Here is a 20,095-nt window from a genome sequence, read left to right on the forward strand (position 1 = left end):
TCTCAGCTCGGGGCTGATTCTGATTTACACTGAAGTCTCTTAAAACTACTCTGGCAGTGAAAGATGGCTCTAACATGGAGATAGATGCATTTTTCTCTCCCTCCCTTTAAGGCCACTTTATACTTCCAGATCAGTATAAAAGGGCCTTAGTGTAAACGGGAATCAGTTCTGTGTGTTGGAGCATGTGTCTAGCACATGTAGATTCTGTTGGTGGTTCAGATATGTTTACAGGGGGCATATCTGTATCTAGACAAACAACATGTTCAAGGCATAAGCATATAGCCAGCATCTGTACCTCTATATACTTCAGCAGGAGTGTGGTTTTGAGGGCTGCAGTAGTAGAGTTGGTAAGTCAGAGATGAATGTTGAGAGGGGTTTTAGGCTACATCCCTGCTTTATTCCTCATTCGTCCTTGAGGTCAGTACATTTTTGCTTCTGTTTTAAAAAAAAGAGAAAGAAACACTTGCATATCGAAAGCAAGAATTACATTTTTCCCTAGACAATGTAATGTAAATACCCCAGAATACAAAAGTGTGCACAGGAACCCAAGCAGAATTTGTGCCCCCCCACAAAAAATTGAGCAAAATACTGTAACTTTTTTCATTTTGTTGAGTTACTTAAGAAAGAGAATAATAAAATCATTCAGTCTTGTTAATTTATCTCCTACATGCTTCCGCCTCAGATGGCCCGACTGACCAGTCCTGGATCATTTATATTGGAGACTTATTTTCATGAGAGTTGTTTATATTATCAATCTCAATATATTGCCAGAAGCACTTGCGATAAAATATGGTAGGGTTTTAAAGTGAGAGAATAAAATGAGTCTCCTAATCTCCAGTCTCATGATATTCTTAAATTGTGCTCTGGAGAGCATTAGAAGAATGAAACCATCAACCTAATTATACAATTAGGGTGAGAAATATGATTGCAAAAGGTTAAAACATAGAATAATTCAGATATGTGATAAAGGCTGTACTTCTACTGGTGGTGACCATTATAAATTGTTTCCTATCTGGTGGTTAGTGATTTACACAATATTTCCCCCTTAGATAATTATAAGATTGTATTGATTTTTAAGCTTTGACTAAAGAATAAATAGCCTGTATCAATTCCAGTTCTGAAAAAGATCACCATGAGGTTCCTCATTAAACGCTGACTGCACTATAGTAGGAACCATACTAACTGTACTTGTCTGAAGCAGGCCTGACCAACACCCAGACTTCAGCGCTGCAATGTGTTGATACTGGTATCTGTGGTCTGTTGTGACTCTTTTTTAGACCTCTCTATTCTATAGAGCCCAGCAGAGGTTCATTTAAGCTCTGGTACCACATTTCCCCTTGCATTGTTGGTTGCTCTGAGGTGCTCTAATCTTGGCCTCGTGGGCTCTGTCTTTTGGTGCTCTCCACTGCCCATTTTGAGCCAGAGTAGTCTATACATAAATCAAAGAGGAAGGGGCGGCACCTTAGGAGTGATCATTCAAAAAGTCACCATGGTGGCAGTATTGTTGTGTCTGTCAGGTGTGGGGAGGCCAGAAGCCTGAGTCAAGGTCACCATTCTAATTCCTTAACACAACATGTGTCTCTAATGGCAAGCCTCACAGAGTTGTTCACTCGTACCAGCTGCTAAAGAACCGTCAGTCACTATCAACCTCTGCAGAGATGTATGTACTGTTTCTTTAAATCTGTAGGGGCTCTGCTTGGGAAGATACAAGGCAGAAGTTCTAGAGTAAAACAGAGAGTGAGAAAGATAAACTTTAAGGATCATATTTTTCCTTACAGTAATACAAGGAAATTTCTTCTGTGTTTTGAACATAACTCTTGCTGTGAATCTATAACACTGTTACTTGGAACACCTTTCCCCTTAGATGCTGAACCTCTCCCACATTCCTTACTTGAGTTGCAGTTGGCCTCAACAGCATTAAAAAAACCATTTTACTTCATTTACTGGCATGAGTCCTTCACTAAAGGTGCAATACCTTTTAGGGTAACTTAATTTGGCTAAAATATATATTTGAACCAGGGCCACATTTATTCATGCCATGAATTCAATTCAGCCCTTAGCAACATGCTTAAATCCGATTGATGTCAATACATTTAAGTATGAAGCACCTCTTTAAGTGCCTTGCTGAATAGGGTTGGGATTACTCCTGTGCATAAAGGCTTTGTTATTAAGCGCATACTTAAATGCTTTGTTGAATTGAAAAAGCTGGGGCATTCTCTCTTCAAGGAAACTGTCCAGCCAAAAAGATGTCTTATATCCAGGGTATTTAACAGTGAGGCATATTATCTTCTGAATTATGAGAACATATTTTCAAAGACCATCTGCTATTGTTCTGCATGAATCCGTGGTGCCTGCAGTCTCTGAAATATTTCTAATTGTGCATTGCTTTTACTGAAAAAAGTCTTCTCTTTATGAGTAAGAGAGTAATTTTGGCAGAAGCTTCTTGAATCTGTAGCATGTGCTGTTAGATTGTTAGGTCTTAGTAATTAAAGTTATACATCTTTAAGAACTCTTAAATGTTCTTTTGTCTAGAATTTCTTATAAATTAATTATTGTAAAAGAATATTAGCAATATTTTGCTTTCTTTCTAGGTCAGTACTTCTGACAGACAATAACTTTATAAATTGGTGTTTATTGAGGAAGTATCATTATTCCCCTCTACTATAACTGTGGCAATAACAGTTTAAAATATTGTGTATTAGGAAACGACCTTAATATCAGAAATTTGTCTATGATGGCTTGTTGTAGAAACAAGGAATGACTTTTTGAACAATTTCTTCCAAACTGCCATTTTTGTGGTGGAATTAGTGTAGGTCTTGATCTCAAACTCTATCACCTTATTTTGTTCGGCTGGATCTCATAGACTCAGACTCTAGGACTGGAAGGGACCTCGAGAGGTCATCGAGTCCAGTCCCCTGCCCTATGGCAGGACCAAATACTGTCTAGACCATCCCTAATAGACATTTATCTAACCTACTCTTAAATATCTCCAGAGATGGAGATTCCACAACTTCCCTAGGCAATCTATTCCAACGTTTAACTACCCTGACAGTTAGGAACTTTTTCCTAATATCCAACCTAAATCTCCCTTGCTGCAGTTTAAGCCCATTGCTTCTTGTACTCTCATTGGAGGCTAAGGTGAACAAGTTTTCTCCCTCCTCCTGATGACACCCTTTTAGATACCTGAAAACTGCTATCATGTCCCGTCTCAGTCTTCTCTTTTCCAGACTAAACAAACCCAATTCCTTCAGCCTTCCTTCATAGGTCATGTTCTCAAGACCTTTAATCATTCTTGTTGCTCTTCTCTGGACCCTCTCCAATTTCTCCACATCTTTCTTAAAATGCGGTGCGCAGAACTGGACACAATACTGCAATTGAGGCCTAACCAGCGCAGAGTAAAGCGGAAGAATGACTTCTCGTGTCTTGTTTACAACACACCTGTTAATGCATCCCAGAATCACGTTTGCTTTTTTTGCAACAGTATCACACTGTTGACTCATATTAAGCTTGTGGTCCACTATGACCCCTAGATCTCTTTCTGCCATACTCCTTCCTAGACAGTCTCTTCCCATTCTGTATGTGTGAAACTGATTGTTCCTTCCTAAGTGGAGCACTTTGCATTTATCTTTATTGAACTTCATCCCGTTTACCTCAGACCATTTCTCCAATTTGTCCAGATAATTTTGAATTTTGACCCTGTCCTCCAAAGCAGTTGCAATCCCTCCCAGTTTGGTATCGTCTGCTAACTTAATAAGCGTACTTTCTATGCCAACATCTAAATTGTTGATGAAGATATTGAACAGAGCCGGTCCCAAAACAGACCCCTGCGGAACCCCACTTGTTATATCTTTCCAGCAGGATTGGGAGCCATTAATAACTACTCTCTGAGTATGGTTATCCAGCCAGTTATGCACCCACCTTATAGTAGCCCCATCTAAATTTTACTTTCCTAGTTTATCGATAAGAATATCATGCGAGACTGTATCAAATGCCTTACTAAAGTCTAGGTATATCACATCCACCGCTTCTCCCTTATCCACAAGGCTCGTTATCCTATCAAAGAATGCTATCAGATTAGTTTGACACGATTTGTTCTTTACAAATCCATGCTGGCTATTCCCTATCACCTTACCACCTTCCAAGTGTTTGCAGATGATTTCTTTAATTACCTACTCCATTATCTTCCCTGGCACAGAAGTTAAACTAAAAGGTCTGTAGTTTCCTGGGTTGTTTGTCTGTGTGTTCCTGTCTTAGATTAGGCTGTATATTCATTGTTGGCTCAGTATTAATACTCTGCCTGGTATTTTGACCTTCACATCTATAAAATGCATAGTCACATAAAGGCATGTAGGAAGGTTTTAGCTTTGTGCAATGCAGATTTCCTATATGATCATGAGTAATATAACATTTCAATAAGCGGTGAGAATGGTTTGGAGACCAATTCACAGTGACAGACATTAATTGTGACTAAATAATCAGAGTTTAAAGCTCAACTCTGTATAGCATACTTGCAAATTGAAACTAACCAACTTTTTGCTGAGATACTTCTTGTTGTTATTTAACATTTATATAGCTGTAGGTTGGGCTTCATTGTGCTAGACACAGCACAATCATAAATGATGAAGAGTATTTGTCATCCTAGCAAACTCCTATCCCATTTGTTTGTTCATGTTCACACAAATATCCAAAGCATTTGCCCTGAAAACCTTCTGTAAAAATTTGATTTAAAAAAATACTAAAAGAACATCCTATTCCATGTTCTGAGGTGGTGTTTCAACTTCCATACTTTTCTCTACCATATCCTCTGCTCATCTCACTTGTGATTTAGTTGTTGTTTTTTGTCTTCCAGTCTCCATAAATTTCCAGTGTTTGAAAACACATTCAGAGTTACATTCATATTTTTATTTTATTTAACATCCATTCTTTTATAACATAAATCTTATAAACTTGGCTTTACAACGTAGAGACAACTTAATATCACACAAATACACAGTTATAAACTAACATATGGAGTCTCTAAACCAGGGGTCGGCAACCTTTCAGAAGTGGTGTGCCAAGTCTTCATTTATTCACTCTAATTTAAGGTTTCACGTGCCGGTAATACATTTTCACATTTTTAGAAGGTCTCTTTCTATAAGTCTATAATATATAACTAAACTATTGTTGTATGTAAAGTAAATAAGGTTTTTAAAATGTTTAAGAAGCTTCATTTAACATTAAATTAAAATGCAGAGCCCCCCGGACCAGTGGCCAGGACCTGGGCAGTGTGAGTGCCACTGAAAATCAGTTCGTGTTCCACCTTTGGCACGCATGCCATAGATTGCCTACCCCTGCTCTAAACTGTATTTAAGGGACCTGCTACTAATCACTTTATTCAGCCTTATGATACTGATCATAAGTTATTTTTTGTGACACCAGAATTTCCCACGCTTTTTAATAGCAGTCAGTAGATTTTGGGGGGTCACTCATTTTCCACTACTTCGCTGTAGTAATTCCAACAGCAACTAGGAGATGAGTGATCAGTTCTTTATGGCTTTTAGAAGACACAGAGTTTTCAGGACAATTTAATAAAAATACGAAGGGATTATCAGACAGCTGACATCATGTTATCTCCCTTATGGAGTCTCCAAAGGCTTTCCAAAATGTCTTAGTTTTGGGGCATATCCACTATATATGGAGAAATCCTCCTTTTTATTTACGTTCTCAACAGCATTTGCCTATCTTGTACCATAAACTTGTTTAATTTTAAGGGGAGTTAGGTAATGTTCAATTTTTTAAACTTCATAATGATCTTAATGAATTTCAGAAAGTGCAATGTTAACTAACCATCTAATGACCTTCATACAGTCAAAACATCCTGAAGAAATCTGCACATGCCCCTCTCCCCTCCCACCCAGAAGTTAGGGCACTCAGGTGGGTTCTAGGAAAATGGCAGAACAGGGAGTGGGGTCTCATACATCCTAGGGGAGTGTGCTAACCACCAGGCTCCACTGGAGTGGGGCGCTCTGTCTCTCTCCTGTTGTAGCTGTTCCATTTTGTATAAATTATTAAATATTCATCAGGCAAGAGAGATGGACTGCCTCTATAGCTTAGTGGTTATAGCAGTCACCTGGAAGATGGAAGACCTACGTTCTATCTATGCTCTATCATTCTCACATGTCCTAGGTGAATACCATAACCACAGGGACATAAATTCAGTTTCTCCTGTTGGAGCTGTTCCACTTTGTGTCCATAATTGAAGATTCATTGGTGCAGAAAGAAAGCAAGTGACTGTCCTAGGGTGTGGGAGATGCAGGTTGAACTCCTTGCTTCAATAAGTAATTTATCCACAGCAGAAGAACTCCAGCAGGAGAGACTGAGACAGAACCAACAGTTATTACGGCATTCCACTATACTGTGGAAAAATTTGCAACATACAAGCTTATAGCGTAGAATAACTTGTAACTTCTTTGTTTTGGGTTTTTTAAAAAGAATATTTTTTTTCTTTTTCACCAGTCAGCTAATAAATAAGATAAAATATTTTCAGAAGATATGGTACAGACAGATGTACTGCAAACCTAATGACAATGTTAAATCAGAAAAGATGCAGATGCAGCTCAGTAGTTACTCTACATCTAAACAAAAAGTGATGACAAAGTATATTCATGACCGATTTAAAAAAAAAGGTAATTTAAATTAGAGCACCTGTTAATTTGACATCCTCAAACCACAGAAGACAGAGTTATACATTTAGGAAACTAATATGTCTGGTATTGAAGCAAAGCAGCAAATCCAGCTGTTTAATGAAAACCGGAATCTCTCTAGATCATAGTATTATAGGGTTAGAAGAGACTGCAAGATTCATCTAGTCTGACCTGCTGCCAAGATGCAGGATGTGTTGTGTCTAAACCATCCAAGACAGATGGCTATTCAGCCTCCTTTTGAAAACCTCCAGGGAAGAAGCTTCCACAACTTCCTGAGGCAGTCTGTTCCATTGTCCTACAGTTCTTACACTTAGAAAGTTTTTCTTGAGATTTAGATTAAATCTGCCAGGACTTAATTTGTAATTGAAGGGATGCCGGGGCCCAAGCAATTAGATTCCGGGGCTCAAGAAATTTTTTTACTTTCATAATTGACATGGCAAGCCCACAGGTGCTAGCCTAGAGGTGCCCCGGCACAAATAAAGCACTGAAATCTTCTATGTTGTATTTTGAACCCATTGCCTCTTGTTCTGCCCTGTTCTCTGGCAAGTGAGAACAACTTTTCTCCATCATTTTATGGCAGCCTTTCAAGTATCTGAAGAGCGCTATCATATCCCCACCTTAATCTCCTCTTTTGCAAACTATACTCATCTGGGAAAGTGTGGGACCTTTATTCAATGGGGGAGGCAACCTAGTGACGGATGCTGTGGAAAAAGCTGAAGTACTCAATACTTTTTTTTGCCTTGATCTTCACAGACAAGGTCAGCACAGCACAGAATGGGGAGGAGGTGAGCAGCTATCAGTGGTGAAAGAACAGGTTCAGGACTATTTAGAAAAGCTGGACATGCACAAGTCCACGGGGCCGGATGCAGTGCCTCTGAGGGTGCTGAGGGAGTTGGCTGATGTGATTGCAGAGGCATTGGCCATTATCTTTGAAAACTCTTGGCCATCAGGGGAGCTCCTGGATGATTGGGAAAAGGTAAATATAGTGCCCATCTTAAAAAAGGGAAAAAGGAAAATTCAGGAAACTATAGACCAGTCAGTCTCACCTCAGTCCCCAGAAAAATCATGGAACAGGTTCTCAAGGAATCCATTTTGAAGCACTTGGAGGAGAGGAAGGTGAACAGGAACAGTCAAGATGGATTCACCAAGGGCAAGTCATGCCTGACCAACCTGTTTGCCTTCTATGATGAGATAACTGTCTCTGTGGATATGGGGAAAGTGGTGGACATGGTATACCTTGACTTTAGCAAAGCTTTTGATTTAATCTCCCACAGTATTCTTGTCAGCAAGTTAAAGTATGGATTGGATGAATGGACTATAAGGTGGATAGAAAGCTGGCTCGATTGTCGGGTTCAGCAGGTAGTGATCAACAGCTAGATATCTAGTTGGCAGCCAGGATCAAGCGAAGTGCCCCAGGGGTCAGTACTGGGGCCTGTTTTGTTCAACATCTTCATTAATGATCTGGATGATGGGATGGATTGCACCCTCAGCAAGTTCGCAGATGACACTAAGCTGGTGGGAGAGGTAGATACGCTGGAGGGCAAGGATAGGGTCTAGAGTGACCCAGACAAATTTGAGGATTGGGCCAAAAGAAATCTGATGAGATTCAACCAAGGACAAGTGCAGAGTCCTGCACTTAGGACTGAAGAATCCCATGCACTGCTACAGACTGCCGACCAACTGGCTAAGTGACAGTTCTGCAGAAAAGACCTGTGGATTACAGTGGATGAGAAGCTGAATGAGTCAACAGTGTGACCTTATCAGAGGGGTAGCCATGTTATTCTGGATCTGTAAAAGCAGCAAAGAGTCCTATGGCACCTTATAGACTAACAGACGTTTTGGAGCATGAGCTTTCGTGGGTGAATACCCACTTCGTTGGATGCATGTGACCTTGTTGCCAAGATGGCTAATGGCATATTGGACTGCATTAGTAGGAGCATTGCTAGCAGATCGAAGGGATTATTCACCTCTATTTGGCACAGGTGAGGCCACATCTGGAGTATTGGGTCCAGTTTTGTGCCCACCTGCCCCCCCACTACAGAAAGGATGTGGAGAAATTGGAGAGAGTCCAGTGGAGGGCACCGAAAATGATTAGGGAGCAGGGGCACATGACTTATGAGGGGAGGCTGACGGAACTGAGCTTATTTAGTCTGCAGAAGAGAACAGTAAGGGGGGATTTGATAGCAGCCTTCAATTTCCTGAAGAGGGGGTTCCAAAGAGGATGGAGCTAGGCTGTTCTCAGTGGTGGCAGATGACGGAACAAAAAGCAATGATCTCAAGTTGCAGTGGGGGAAGTCTAGGCTGGATATTAAGAAAAATTATTTCACTAGGAGGGTGGTGAAGCACTGGAATGGGTTACCTAGGGAGGTGGTGCAATCTCCATCCTTGCAGGTTTTTATGGCCTGGCTTGACAAAGCCCAGGCTGGGATGTTTTAGTTGAGGTTGGCCCTGCTTTGAGCAGGGGGTTGAACTAGATGACCTCCTGAGGTCTCTTCCAACCCTAATCTTCTATGAAACATACCCAGTTCCTTCAGCCTTTGCTCATATGCCTTGCATTCCATCCCTATGATCATCTTCGTTGCTTACCTCTGTATCCTTTCCATTTTCTCCACATCCTTTCTATACATTGGTGACTAACATTGGACACAGTACTCCAGCTGAGGCCTCACCAGTGCCAAGTAGAGCAGTAATATCAACTCTCATGACTTGCATGCTATGCTTCTGTTAACTTTTAATTGTTTATCTTGTTTCCCAGTTGTACTAGTTGAAAGTTATCAAAGTTTTCTTCTGTATCTCTTCTTTTCTCAAAAAACTTAACACAATATGTCTTTGGTTTCCAAGGCTTTTTATAACAATCTTGTAGAACATAAAATTTCTGCTCTTCCACAATTAGTCTAAATAATTCCCTGGAAATTCATTTATGCTTTGGCTATGACTTTATATTCCCCTCAGCAAACTAGAGCTCTTGAGTCTGTGATAAGATATCCTGCTTCACAGGCGTATTGCTTTAAAGGAATACACTGAGTCCAGAGTGAAACTTACTACATACTTTTATATCTGATACTGGCATATTATTTGCTTTCTTTATTTCTTAGAGTATTGTCATTTCAGTTAGTTTTGTTGCTTGCGTGTTATTATTTATGTATATCTTCACCACATAAAATGGGGCTAGTTAACTCACAGTAGCTGAATGTTGCACAAGGTGCATGCCCAGAAGTACATAGGATCTAATGGCACCCAATGACCAGTAAAGGGGCAACAAAACTGTGGGGTGAGGTGTGACAGAAATGGAAGCTGCCTACAATATCTTTGGAAAAACGTACTGAATTAAGTTTAAGTACCTTTAGGGTCCATTTTATTAAACACAAAGATTATATGTTATTGTGAGGATGAATGATCAAAGGACTATATTGAACCATGTGACAAACAAGCATGGACTTTTGGAATAATAGGTGTGAAGTGGATTTCCTAGGATATATATGGAGGGAGTTGAACACACATACCCCAACCTGGGTTTATGCAAAAACCCTGCCTTTTGAAGTGGGCCCTGATGAGTGTCGCTTTGTCTGCTGATCACTTGTTACATAAGGCCAAGATCAAAGGCCCAAACTCTATAAAGACTGAACTATTTACGGTTGTTCTGGTTCTGAGCCAAGGCTGTTATGAGCTTGTAGCCACAGGAAAAACTCTTTGTGGGGTTTGAAGGACTGATTCCAACAAGAGCCCTTGTTGGGGTGTGATGTTTGGTAATCTTATTAGCTTATGTGAAGGGCCTTTTATTATTTTTAATATTTTTTTCTGTAATGCTTTCACCTTAAGAATAAATGTGTTTGCTTATAAAGAGCTCTGTGGTCGTTTATAATGGCTGCCTATTACAGCTGTTCAAAGAGAAAGCAAAGTGCAGATGCTGACGTGTTTGGGCAGTCTGGCTTGTTAGGAATATCATAGTGTAGGTAGGAACTGTGGATCCTGGAAAAAACTCAGTTGGGAGGGAGAGACATCCAAGAGAGATGATGGCTGAGGAGCTGGGAGCCTAGAATGGGTTCCCTCGAGGGACCACATAGGGGGAATACAAATGTAGTTGCCCTGAATTGTGACATGGGGATGACAGAGGAGAGATTGGTCTCAGATGTTAAGATTACATGTTTATCTTTTTGACAGCGAGCCATTGGTACAATAGTTGAATTTGGGCAGGGGCTGAGCAACAAGCAGTTTAGGGGCTCTGGCCCTCAGAGCAGAGGCTGAGCAAATAGGAAACACAGGCCATCCAGTCTAGGGTGGGTAGACTGTCACCCCAGTTTGGGGGGCTGGAAGCAACAGGGGGTAGGAGGATACAGGGCCACCCTCCTCTACCAGGTTCCAGCCCAGGGCTCTGACAGGAACCTGAGGGTTGTGCCACTGGGTTAGTGGGGATCCCACTGAAACACCTAGACTCTGGCAACAGAACCAGACAAATGTCTGGTGTCTCTTGGCTACTTCCTACTACCCCTTTGAGGTGTATCTCCATCTCCTGGGGTTCCTCCATCTCCCCAGGGTATATGGCCAGCGGCAGTCCCCGTAGCTCCTCCAGGTACTGGTCAGTTGGCAGTCCCGGCTCCTCCTCTGGATTCTCAGCACTGTAGAGCTCAGTCTTGGCTGCAGGGCTCGGCAGTGGTCTTCCTTCCCCAGCTCTTGCATAACTGAGCTGCAGGGCCCATCTTTTAAACTTCCTGTGCCCGTCTACTTCTGGCATTGCTTGCCTGGCTCCACCCACCAGGGGTTAGAAAGTGGTTTCTCCCCCTCAGTCTTAGAGGGAGGCCATGCTGCCTCACTACAATGTGTGATAACATTTTTTAATTGAAGTGATATCACTGGTGGGCCTTCCTGATGAAAAAGTTTTAAGGAGGTATTTGAATGAAGCAAAAGTGATTGCCTTGTGTATATTTAAATAGCTGGTTTCCTTAAGAATAAGCATAGCATGAGCTTTATCAAAATTACATTAACATAAGACTCCTGGTTGAATAGAGCTGGGAAGTGGCCTACCTTGAGCAAAGTGAGCCAGAGAAGAAGTTTATTCTTCATTTGTTTTGCTCTAGCACTTGGGAGTGCTAGTCATGGACCAGGCCCCCCATTGTATGGGGTTTACAAACACAGAAAAAAGACAGTAGTTTCCCCAAAGAGCTTATACTAGGAAGCAGCAGTTCATATATGTAAATGATGGGCGAGGCTGACAAACACAATCAGGTGTGCCATTTTCCCACTGATAATCAGTGAAATGCATCACACGAAATCTGTGATCTGACATACATCCCCACCTCGTTTCCATGGGCTCATTAACACTACAAAAGTGATTTCTTGTCAACTATTGAGAATTACGTACTTCCAACTTAAATTAAATTGGCTTGTTCGCATTGACCCCCCACTTGGTAAGGCAACTCTCATCTTTTCATATGCTATGTATTTATACCTCCCTACTACATGTTCCACTCCATGCATCTGATGAAGTAGATTTTAGGCCACAAAAGCTTATGGCCAAATTAGTTAGTCTCTAAAGTGCCACAGGGACTCCTCATTGTTTCTCCAATTAACCTATGTTCATTTTTTAATAGTTCTGATGAAGCACATTCTGCTCAATTTCAAAATAACAAATGCAACATTCCCTAAGTCTGTTTTTTCTTTTCTTGCAGGGTCAATGATTGTATCTTGCGGGTGAATGAGGCTGATGTATCAGAGGTCTCTCACAGCAAAGCAGTAGAGGCACTAAAAGAGGCTGGTTCTATTGTGCGATTGTATGTTCGTCGAAGGAGACCTATTCTGGAGACGGTTGTAGAAATCAAATTGTTCAAAGGCCCTAAAGGTAAATATGTAAAAGAGAATCCACATTTTGACATTTCGTTCTTGCTGCATAACTAAACTCTTCGTCATTGTGTAACTGGCACCTCAGCCTGATGTTTTGGAATCCGACTGTGCTGATGTATATTGAGAGCTGAAATGAAATGCTTTTGGACTGCCACTGTCTGAGTTCAGTTGCCTGTTTTCCCTGCAGCTGTTAATGAGAGCACTGGAATCTAATATTCAGCGGAGAGGAAATTTGGGCAGCTGATCTGTTTTAGACGGTAATGATTGCAGAGATAGCTCAGTGCTTGCAAAGGAAGGACAGAAGAAGTGTCAGCCAGTGAGCTGTGTCAGCCTGTGAGCTGTCAGGCAGCCCTCCTTCTTCCAAACCTTCTCCCCAGCTCCAGCATCTGCCTTTCATTTAGGATGTTGTTGGATATGGTCTTCTCCAATTCTCCTTCGTTCAAAAGGCCGTATGACCATCCCCCAACTTCTCCTTCCAGAGTTTCCGCTAGGTTTCTCTCTCCCAAAGCAACTGTTGAAAGAATGAGAGAGAGAACAGACTGTCCTAGCAAGATAGCTCACTTGTCCTTGAATAAGCTATTTTTCTCCTCATCAAGTTGCCATGGAAATGTAGTATAAAACCTTCCCTGCACACTGGCTTAAATCACTTTGTCTTCACTAGCTAAACCCTCTGGCTGGTGAAGAAGCCCTTTGGATATTGTGAAGACTTTGGTGTAAATTGCAGGATCTCATAGAAAACCTGAAAATCAAATATTTCTCAGAAGCAATTCTGCTCATATATAAAACTTTCAGCATTACTCTTTTCCCCTTTCTTCTTACTAAAGGTATTGGCATGAAAACAAGACCTTTCTTTCTTAAGCGCTCATTTGATCCTTATGCTTATTCCCACCTGAAAAGCTCCTTTTTGAAACTACCTTATTTTCCATAGCTAATAATACCACAAACAGAACTGTTACTTTCGATGGGGGAGAGGGGGGGAATAGGCAGCAGATACCAATGAACTAAGGGGCCTAATTCATTTCTAGGATAGCTCCAGTCACTTCAGTGGAGATTTTCCATCAGACCACATGGCTCCATGGTTGTTTTTTTATATAAATGTCTTTAGTAATAATGAATGAGTCAGGTGAAACAAAATCTGACATACTCATTGGATAGTTTGGAAATAAAATGATTTTTCACTGGCTTTCATTAGGTCTCATCTCATCTTTAAAGAGTTTGTGTTTCTGGAAGCTGGTTTGACAGTATTAGTGGATTTATTTGTTTACTGAGATATTTTGTAATGTTCTGTGAAAAATAGCACAAAATCCTGCCTGCAGCTCTTGCGGCCAGGCCGGGGTGGGAAGCCCGGTGGAGCCCTTTAAATCCCAGCCTGCAGCTCCGGCAGCCAGGCCAGGGATGGCTGCTGGAGTGCGGGCTGGGATTTAAAGGGCTTGGGGATGTAATTTTGAGTATACGTCGTTTTCGCTTTACGCACTAACCGTGAACGGAACCCCCGCGTAAGATAAGACTTGCCTGTAATACAAAATGACTTTCAAATTCAAAATAGTCTATGCTGGGAGACTTTCTATGTACATGTTAAATTGTAACAGTACAGGAATCAGTGTTTTAAAGAATTTTGAATTAAACAGCTGTGCAGTGCAACTGTGATCTTGAGTAACCTAAAGAAACTAAACATAAGATATCCTTTAAGCTTTTGATGAGACAGAAATAATTTAGCTTTACTGTAACAGTGGCTGCATTGTGGAAATGGAAATGAGATACTAACACGTTATTAAAAAAATTCTTGCAGTATTTTCATTTTCATTGTGTGCCTCAAACAATTTTGTTTTACGTTTGTTACAGAATAGAGTCAATATGAAAAAAGCTTTTACGACAAATGAAGAACTTTTTACCTCTTAGTTTTTCAAGTATTGATTTGATGGTTCTAGTTAATGAATATGTAATTTATTGCAGACATATACTCCAGCTATTGAATTGTATTATTACACTAGGTGTCTCTTAAATTTCCATTTTAGCATTACTGTAAGTAAGTTAACTGAAAAGCAGGTTGAAAAAATTAAAGTAAATAATCAGATCTTGAAAAAAATAAGTCTTTATGCTTTATAGTTTGAGCTGTAAGTGATGTGCTTGTATGCTTCATATGTATTACAGAGGAAGGAGGAAGAAGGAAAAGAGGAGGAAAATAATTATATATATTTATATATATAATTATATATAATTAAAATTGCTACTATATGAAAATTAATACTAATTTCAAAAAATTTAACCAGCATATATATATATATATATGCTGGTTAAATTTTTTGAAATTAGTATTAATTTTCATATAGTAGCAATTTTAATCTTATTATTCCAATGTCTTATATCAAGGATTAGTCAGACCTTGTGAGGTAGCTGTGTACCTGTGTTATGTCCATTGTACAGATGAGTAAACTGAAGGACACAGAAATTACAAGAGGCCACACAGCACGTTAGTTCTAAAGTTGGGAACAGAATCTAAAGATCTTGGTTGTAGACTTGAGAGCTAACATCTATCCCTGGCACTACACTCTGTCCATTCACACTGAAAGTAGTTTGTCTGTGAATTACTCTTTCCTATCATTGCTATAAACCATAGAAACCATTTAGTATTTATATACCTAAAGAGATTTATAATCATTTACCTTGTTTTCAACAAGAAAATCTGTCAGTTTTCAGACAAGAAGGCTGTTCTGATGCCAAACCTGTTATAGCAAAGATATGTAAAAATGCTCCTTTTGTGTCTATTTCAATATATTGCTGACTTCATTACCTATTGTGCTGAGAATGCACCTCACAAAACCCAGTCTTTCCCTCTGCAGCATCACATACACTGAAAGATCAGTTCCTGTACTTGTATGTGCATGTGCAGTAGCTCATACTTGTCAGTGTTTGGAAGCTATAAATAAGGAAATTTTTAGAGGGAAAATACATGCATTTATTTTCAGCTGAAGTACATAGGACTAGGAGACATTTTTGGAGGGATTTAAACGTTTCACAAAAGTTAATCTAACTAGGGATGGTTGGCACGTAAGCTGATGATTTTGCATCAGATGTGGATTTGTGTGTCACATATAGAGGGCAGAATGGAAGCCAGCATATTGCAAATATATTATAAATGCAAAACAGATAAGTGTACAAGACATATATTAAGAAGCCAAGTAACCTTTCAATTTGTCTATTTGCAAAAGAGATGAGTGAGGATACCTCTGAACTGTTTAGCCTTTTTTCAGAATTGCAAGACTAGTCTGACCTCCTGTTCAACACCAGCCACAAAACTTCCTCAAAGTAATTCGTAGAACAGATCTTTTACTAAAACATCCAATCTTGATTTAAAAATTGCCAGTGATGGAGAATCCACCACAACCCTTGCTAAATTGTTCCAGTGGTTAATTATCTATTAATTAGCTTCAACATCCAGCCATTGGATTGTATTATACATTTGTCTACTAAATTTGTTCCCTGTGTAAGTATTTATAGACCATGATCAAGTCATCTTTGAACCTTCTCTTTCTTAAAATAAATAGATTGAGCTTTTTGAGTCTACTACCTTAAGGTATGCTTTTAAAACCTTTAATCATTTAATTAATTTGATAGGACCAAATTTTCCAACAGGTCTATACCTATGTAGTTACACAAAACAGCCTGCATTCAGAAGTTTGCCACACCCCTTTTTGAAAATAATGTTTAGAATGTCCTCGAGCTATCTTCTGATAAAGATACAGGCAGTCCTTGACTTTATGACGTTCAACTTACGACGAACAGCATTTACAATGCTTCTGAATTGACACCCTGATTCGACTTACGACAATTGGTTTCAACTTTACAACGTTTGATCCCGCAATGGAGGGGATTGTGGTTATGATGTTTTGACTTACAATGCAGTTTTCAGGAACCAATTGTGTCATAAGTCTGAGGACTCCTGTATAAAAAGGGAGAGAGAGAGAGAGAGAGTTTTAAAAGCCTGATCGTTACAGAATCTTTTCTTTATCATATGTTAGGAAATTGTCCCTAATACATAAATAAAATACACAAGTTTAGCAATATACTATTATTGGAAATGAAAGACCAGCTATTTATGAGTGCTGTGCAAGTGCATTTCCTACCAGGACCAGCTCTACGCACCAGCAAAGCAAGCATGTGCTTGCAGTGGCACAATTCCAGGGGCAGAATTCTGGCCAACCCTTTTTTTTGGGGGGGCGGGTGGGGCGAGGGGGGCTTAGGTAGTTGCTCTTGGAGGTCGGTGCGGCAAAAAACCTAGAGCCGGCCCTGTTTCCTACTGATCTGTTTCAGAACTCACCCTGAGTCTACAGCTCAGCAACCAGTTTCTTTTCAGTTGCTACAGCCTGCTACAGAGCAGATATATTCAATATGTCCCCACATACAATATCTATTTCTGATTGACAGTCAATGGGATTAGGCTCCTAGGGGATTTAGATGGTTTGAAAATTCTATCCCTGGTTAAAAGTATGTGTTTTCTTTCTTGTGTATGGAAACAAAAGAATAATGACAATGAGAATGGATTTTTTTTTTAATCGTCAGTGTCGCAGCTGTATACACTGTGGTTTTTATATCAAGGAAACAAGTGTGCATAAATTTAAACACTTTGTCTAAGATGGTACTTGGTCAGCCTTTGTAATTTTACATGTAAAATAGCTTTCTGTGAGACCTTGCAACAAACTGATTATTTCTTATGAGGAATGAATTACAAACTTTAGCAGCATTCTCCCTTGTGTCCTGTCTGTTCAAAAATTATAATATATAAACCCATTTAAGCTTTTCGAAATGAAGAAATTTTATGGATCTCTGGGGTCTTCAGGAATCTTTGCTATTTGATCATTCCATACAATTTATATTTAGTTGACAACAAAACAATTGTGTGCTTGATCAGTGATAGAAGTTTAATTTGATTTTTTTTTCAAATTTTAAAGGATCAGCTAGGCAAGACCATGATGCCCCTCATTGCAGCCTTAGTCTTTCTGATATCCAGACATGCTATGTGTATATTATCCAAGTCTGTTAGTTGTTTACTGTGATGCAAATATAAGACTTTAGAAATAGATACTCCTCTTTGGTTCACTTTATGAAGGTCTTATTGCCTACTTTTTCCATAATGTGACAGGGTCAGGCCAGATGGCCACAGGAGAGTGTTAGAAGGCAGAGATATTAGCCTCAGATTAAGTAGATCCCTTTTCCCTGGGTAAGGTAACAGGGGCAGTTCCAGAACATGCAGGAACTTGCTGGAATCAATTAAGGCAGGCAGGCTAATTAGGACACCTGGAGCCAATTGAGCAGAAACTGCTAGAATCAATTAGGACAAGCTGACTAATCAGGGCACCTGAGTTTAAAAAGAACCTTACTTCAGTTTGTAGGATGCATGCGAGGAGCTGAGAGCAAGAGGCACTAGGAGCTGAGAGTGGGAAGGTGTATTGCTGCAGGATTGAAGAATACAAGCATTATCAGACACCAGGAGAACGGTCCTGTAGTGAGGATAAAGAAGGTATTGGGAGGAGTCCATGGGGAAGTAGCTCAGGGAGTTGTAGCTGTCGTGCAACTGTACCAGGAGGCACTGCAGTCCATAGGGCCCTGGGCTGGAACCCAGAGTAGAGGGTGGGCCCGAGTTCCCCCCAACCTCCCAACTCCTGACCACACACAGGAGGAATTGATTTGGACTGTGCATTCCACCAGAGGGGAAGGTCTCTAGGCTGTTTCCTGACTCACATGGTGGATCTCTGAGGCGAAGAAAACCACCAATAAGCAGAGCACCCACCAAGATAGAGGAGGAACTTTGTCACAATACACAAAGTACAACCATGTACTTTCAGTCTGAATTAGTTTTTGATCAAAAGAGAACTACAAAACATGAAAAGGAGCAAGGTGTTTCTCTTCTCTGTAGCAGGCTCTATTTGACCAGAACATGGAATAACAGTTGCCTCCAGGAGACAGCAGAGTCCTGGAAATTTAAAAATGCAGAGCAGATAAAATCCTATCATATGCCTAGCAACACACACACTACTTTATTGTCACTGAAAGTTTCTGTTGCATCTGCACATAGTAACAAATCAGTTTTGGGGAGGTAGAGAGTACCATATTACTTAGAGTCTTATGGGAAAGGCAGGCTGAGTTGTGTCATTAGCATGGTTGTACACAGAGAGGGATCCCTATGAAGCACTAAGTTCATTAGTTTCAGTAAACTTATAAAAAATAAATAACAAGTAAAATTCCACTATGATGGACAGGATATGTCTACACTGCAATAAAACACCCGTTGCTGGCCCAAGTCAGCTGACTCACGCTGGTGGGGCTCAGGCTGTGGGGCTATAAAATTACAGTGTAGACGTCTGGGCTTCTGCTGGAGCACCGGCTCTGGGATCCTGCATGGAATTTTACTCTTGTGTGTAATTTTTTTTTTTAATCTATCACTTTTTCAGATGAGAATACTCAGAAATATTGAGAGCATATTTCTCCTCTCCAGTTCTCACAGTAGATTTCTTACCTTTAGTGGCTCTACTTATTATTCTGTTCTTGTTTAGCAGGCATAGCTCCCATTGACCTACTGGGAGTGCTGCAAGCAGAACTACTGCAGAATATTGTATTTACGGAAGGAAAAGTCCCCCAGAGAAAGTCAGGTTAAGGTGAAAAAGGAGAAGAGCTTTATTCAAGTTAGCCTTTTTCATACAGAAATTTGCAGGGTCCCAGAACCCTGGGCTACTGCCCAAGCGTGAACGTCTATACTGTAATTGTATAGCCCCACAGCCAAAGTCAACTGATGAGGCCAACTGAGAGTGTTTTATTGTAGTGTAGGCTCATAGTGTCATGGATGGATGGAAACCTGTTTCAGCCAGGGCATTAAGGGCTTGCTTCACTCTATGTAAATATAAAATGTAGAAAACGATAAAAAAAAAGGCAAACATACCATTTTCATTTTTTTCCTACATGACCTTTTAAACTGTGGTACACACAATGATCTCGCCTTATATTAGCAAACATAGTACAAATGCTTTTCTCAAGTGATGTGATCACACATAGGCCAAATAGCTATCTAATGATGTTAACCTTGCGTCAAGTTCTTGCTGAAGCTCTTCCTAGACACATTTGCCAACATACTTTCAGATTCCTTTCTTTACAGAACCTTTAAATCAGATAAAATCGTAACTTAAAGTATCTTTCATTTATGGATAGTAGAATTCTACCATTATTAAGCTGACAGTTGATAGCCTTGTTATACATAGACGTGGTGCCAGAGCATATATAACAAGGGTTTTGACTGATAGCTTAAGCCCTTCTGTCATACACTAGAAAGAAAGCCAATTTAAAAACAGAAAATATTAGTTTCAGTAACTATAGCAGTGCAGGATCATACATTTTTGTTTGTTTTTTCAAACAAATTTTCAGGAGCATAATAAACTCCTGACCTCACTTCCATAGCAAATGAGATGTTTAGAAGATAACACAGCTGCAGAAAATATGCTTAGATAATGAAAAACAGATGAGAGCAGGAAACCTGGGAGGAGAAATGGCAGATTAAAAATAGCAAATAAGAAACAAATGTAAGA

The 20,095-nt window shown here is 40.0% G+C and overlaps 1 protein-coding gene across 13 annotated transcripts in view; it reads left to right on the forward strand.

Annotated features, from left to right (window-relative positions):
• Positions 1-20,095, forward strand: part of DLG2 (discs large MAGUK scaffold protein 2) — a 1,579,821-nt gene that overhangs the window by 1,112,314 nt on the left and 447,412 nt on the right. For all 13 annotated transcript variants that reach the window (XM_050940648.1, XM_050940534.1, XM_050940523.1 and 10 more), the window contains one exon: positions 12,350-12,519. In XM_050940648.1, the coding sequence (XP_050796605.1) occupies positions 12,350-12,519 (170 nt within the window). The remainder of the gene's footprint in view (positions 1-12,349; positions 12,520-20,095) is intronic.

Source organism: Gopherus flavomarginatus, chromosome 1 (assembly GCF_025201925.1).
Source record: "Gopherus flavomarginatus isolate rGopFla2 chromosome 1, rGopFla2.mat.asm, whole genome shotgun sequence".
Taxonomy (NCBI): Eukaryota; Metazoa; Chordata; order Testudines; family Testudinidae; genus Gopherus; species Gopherus flavomarginatus.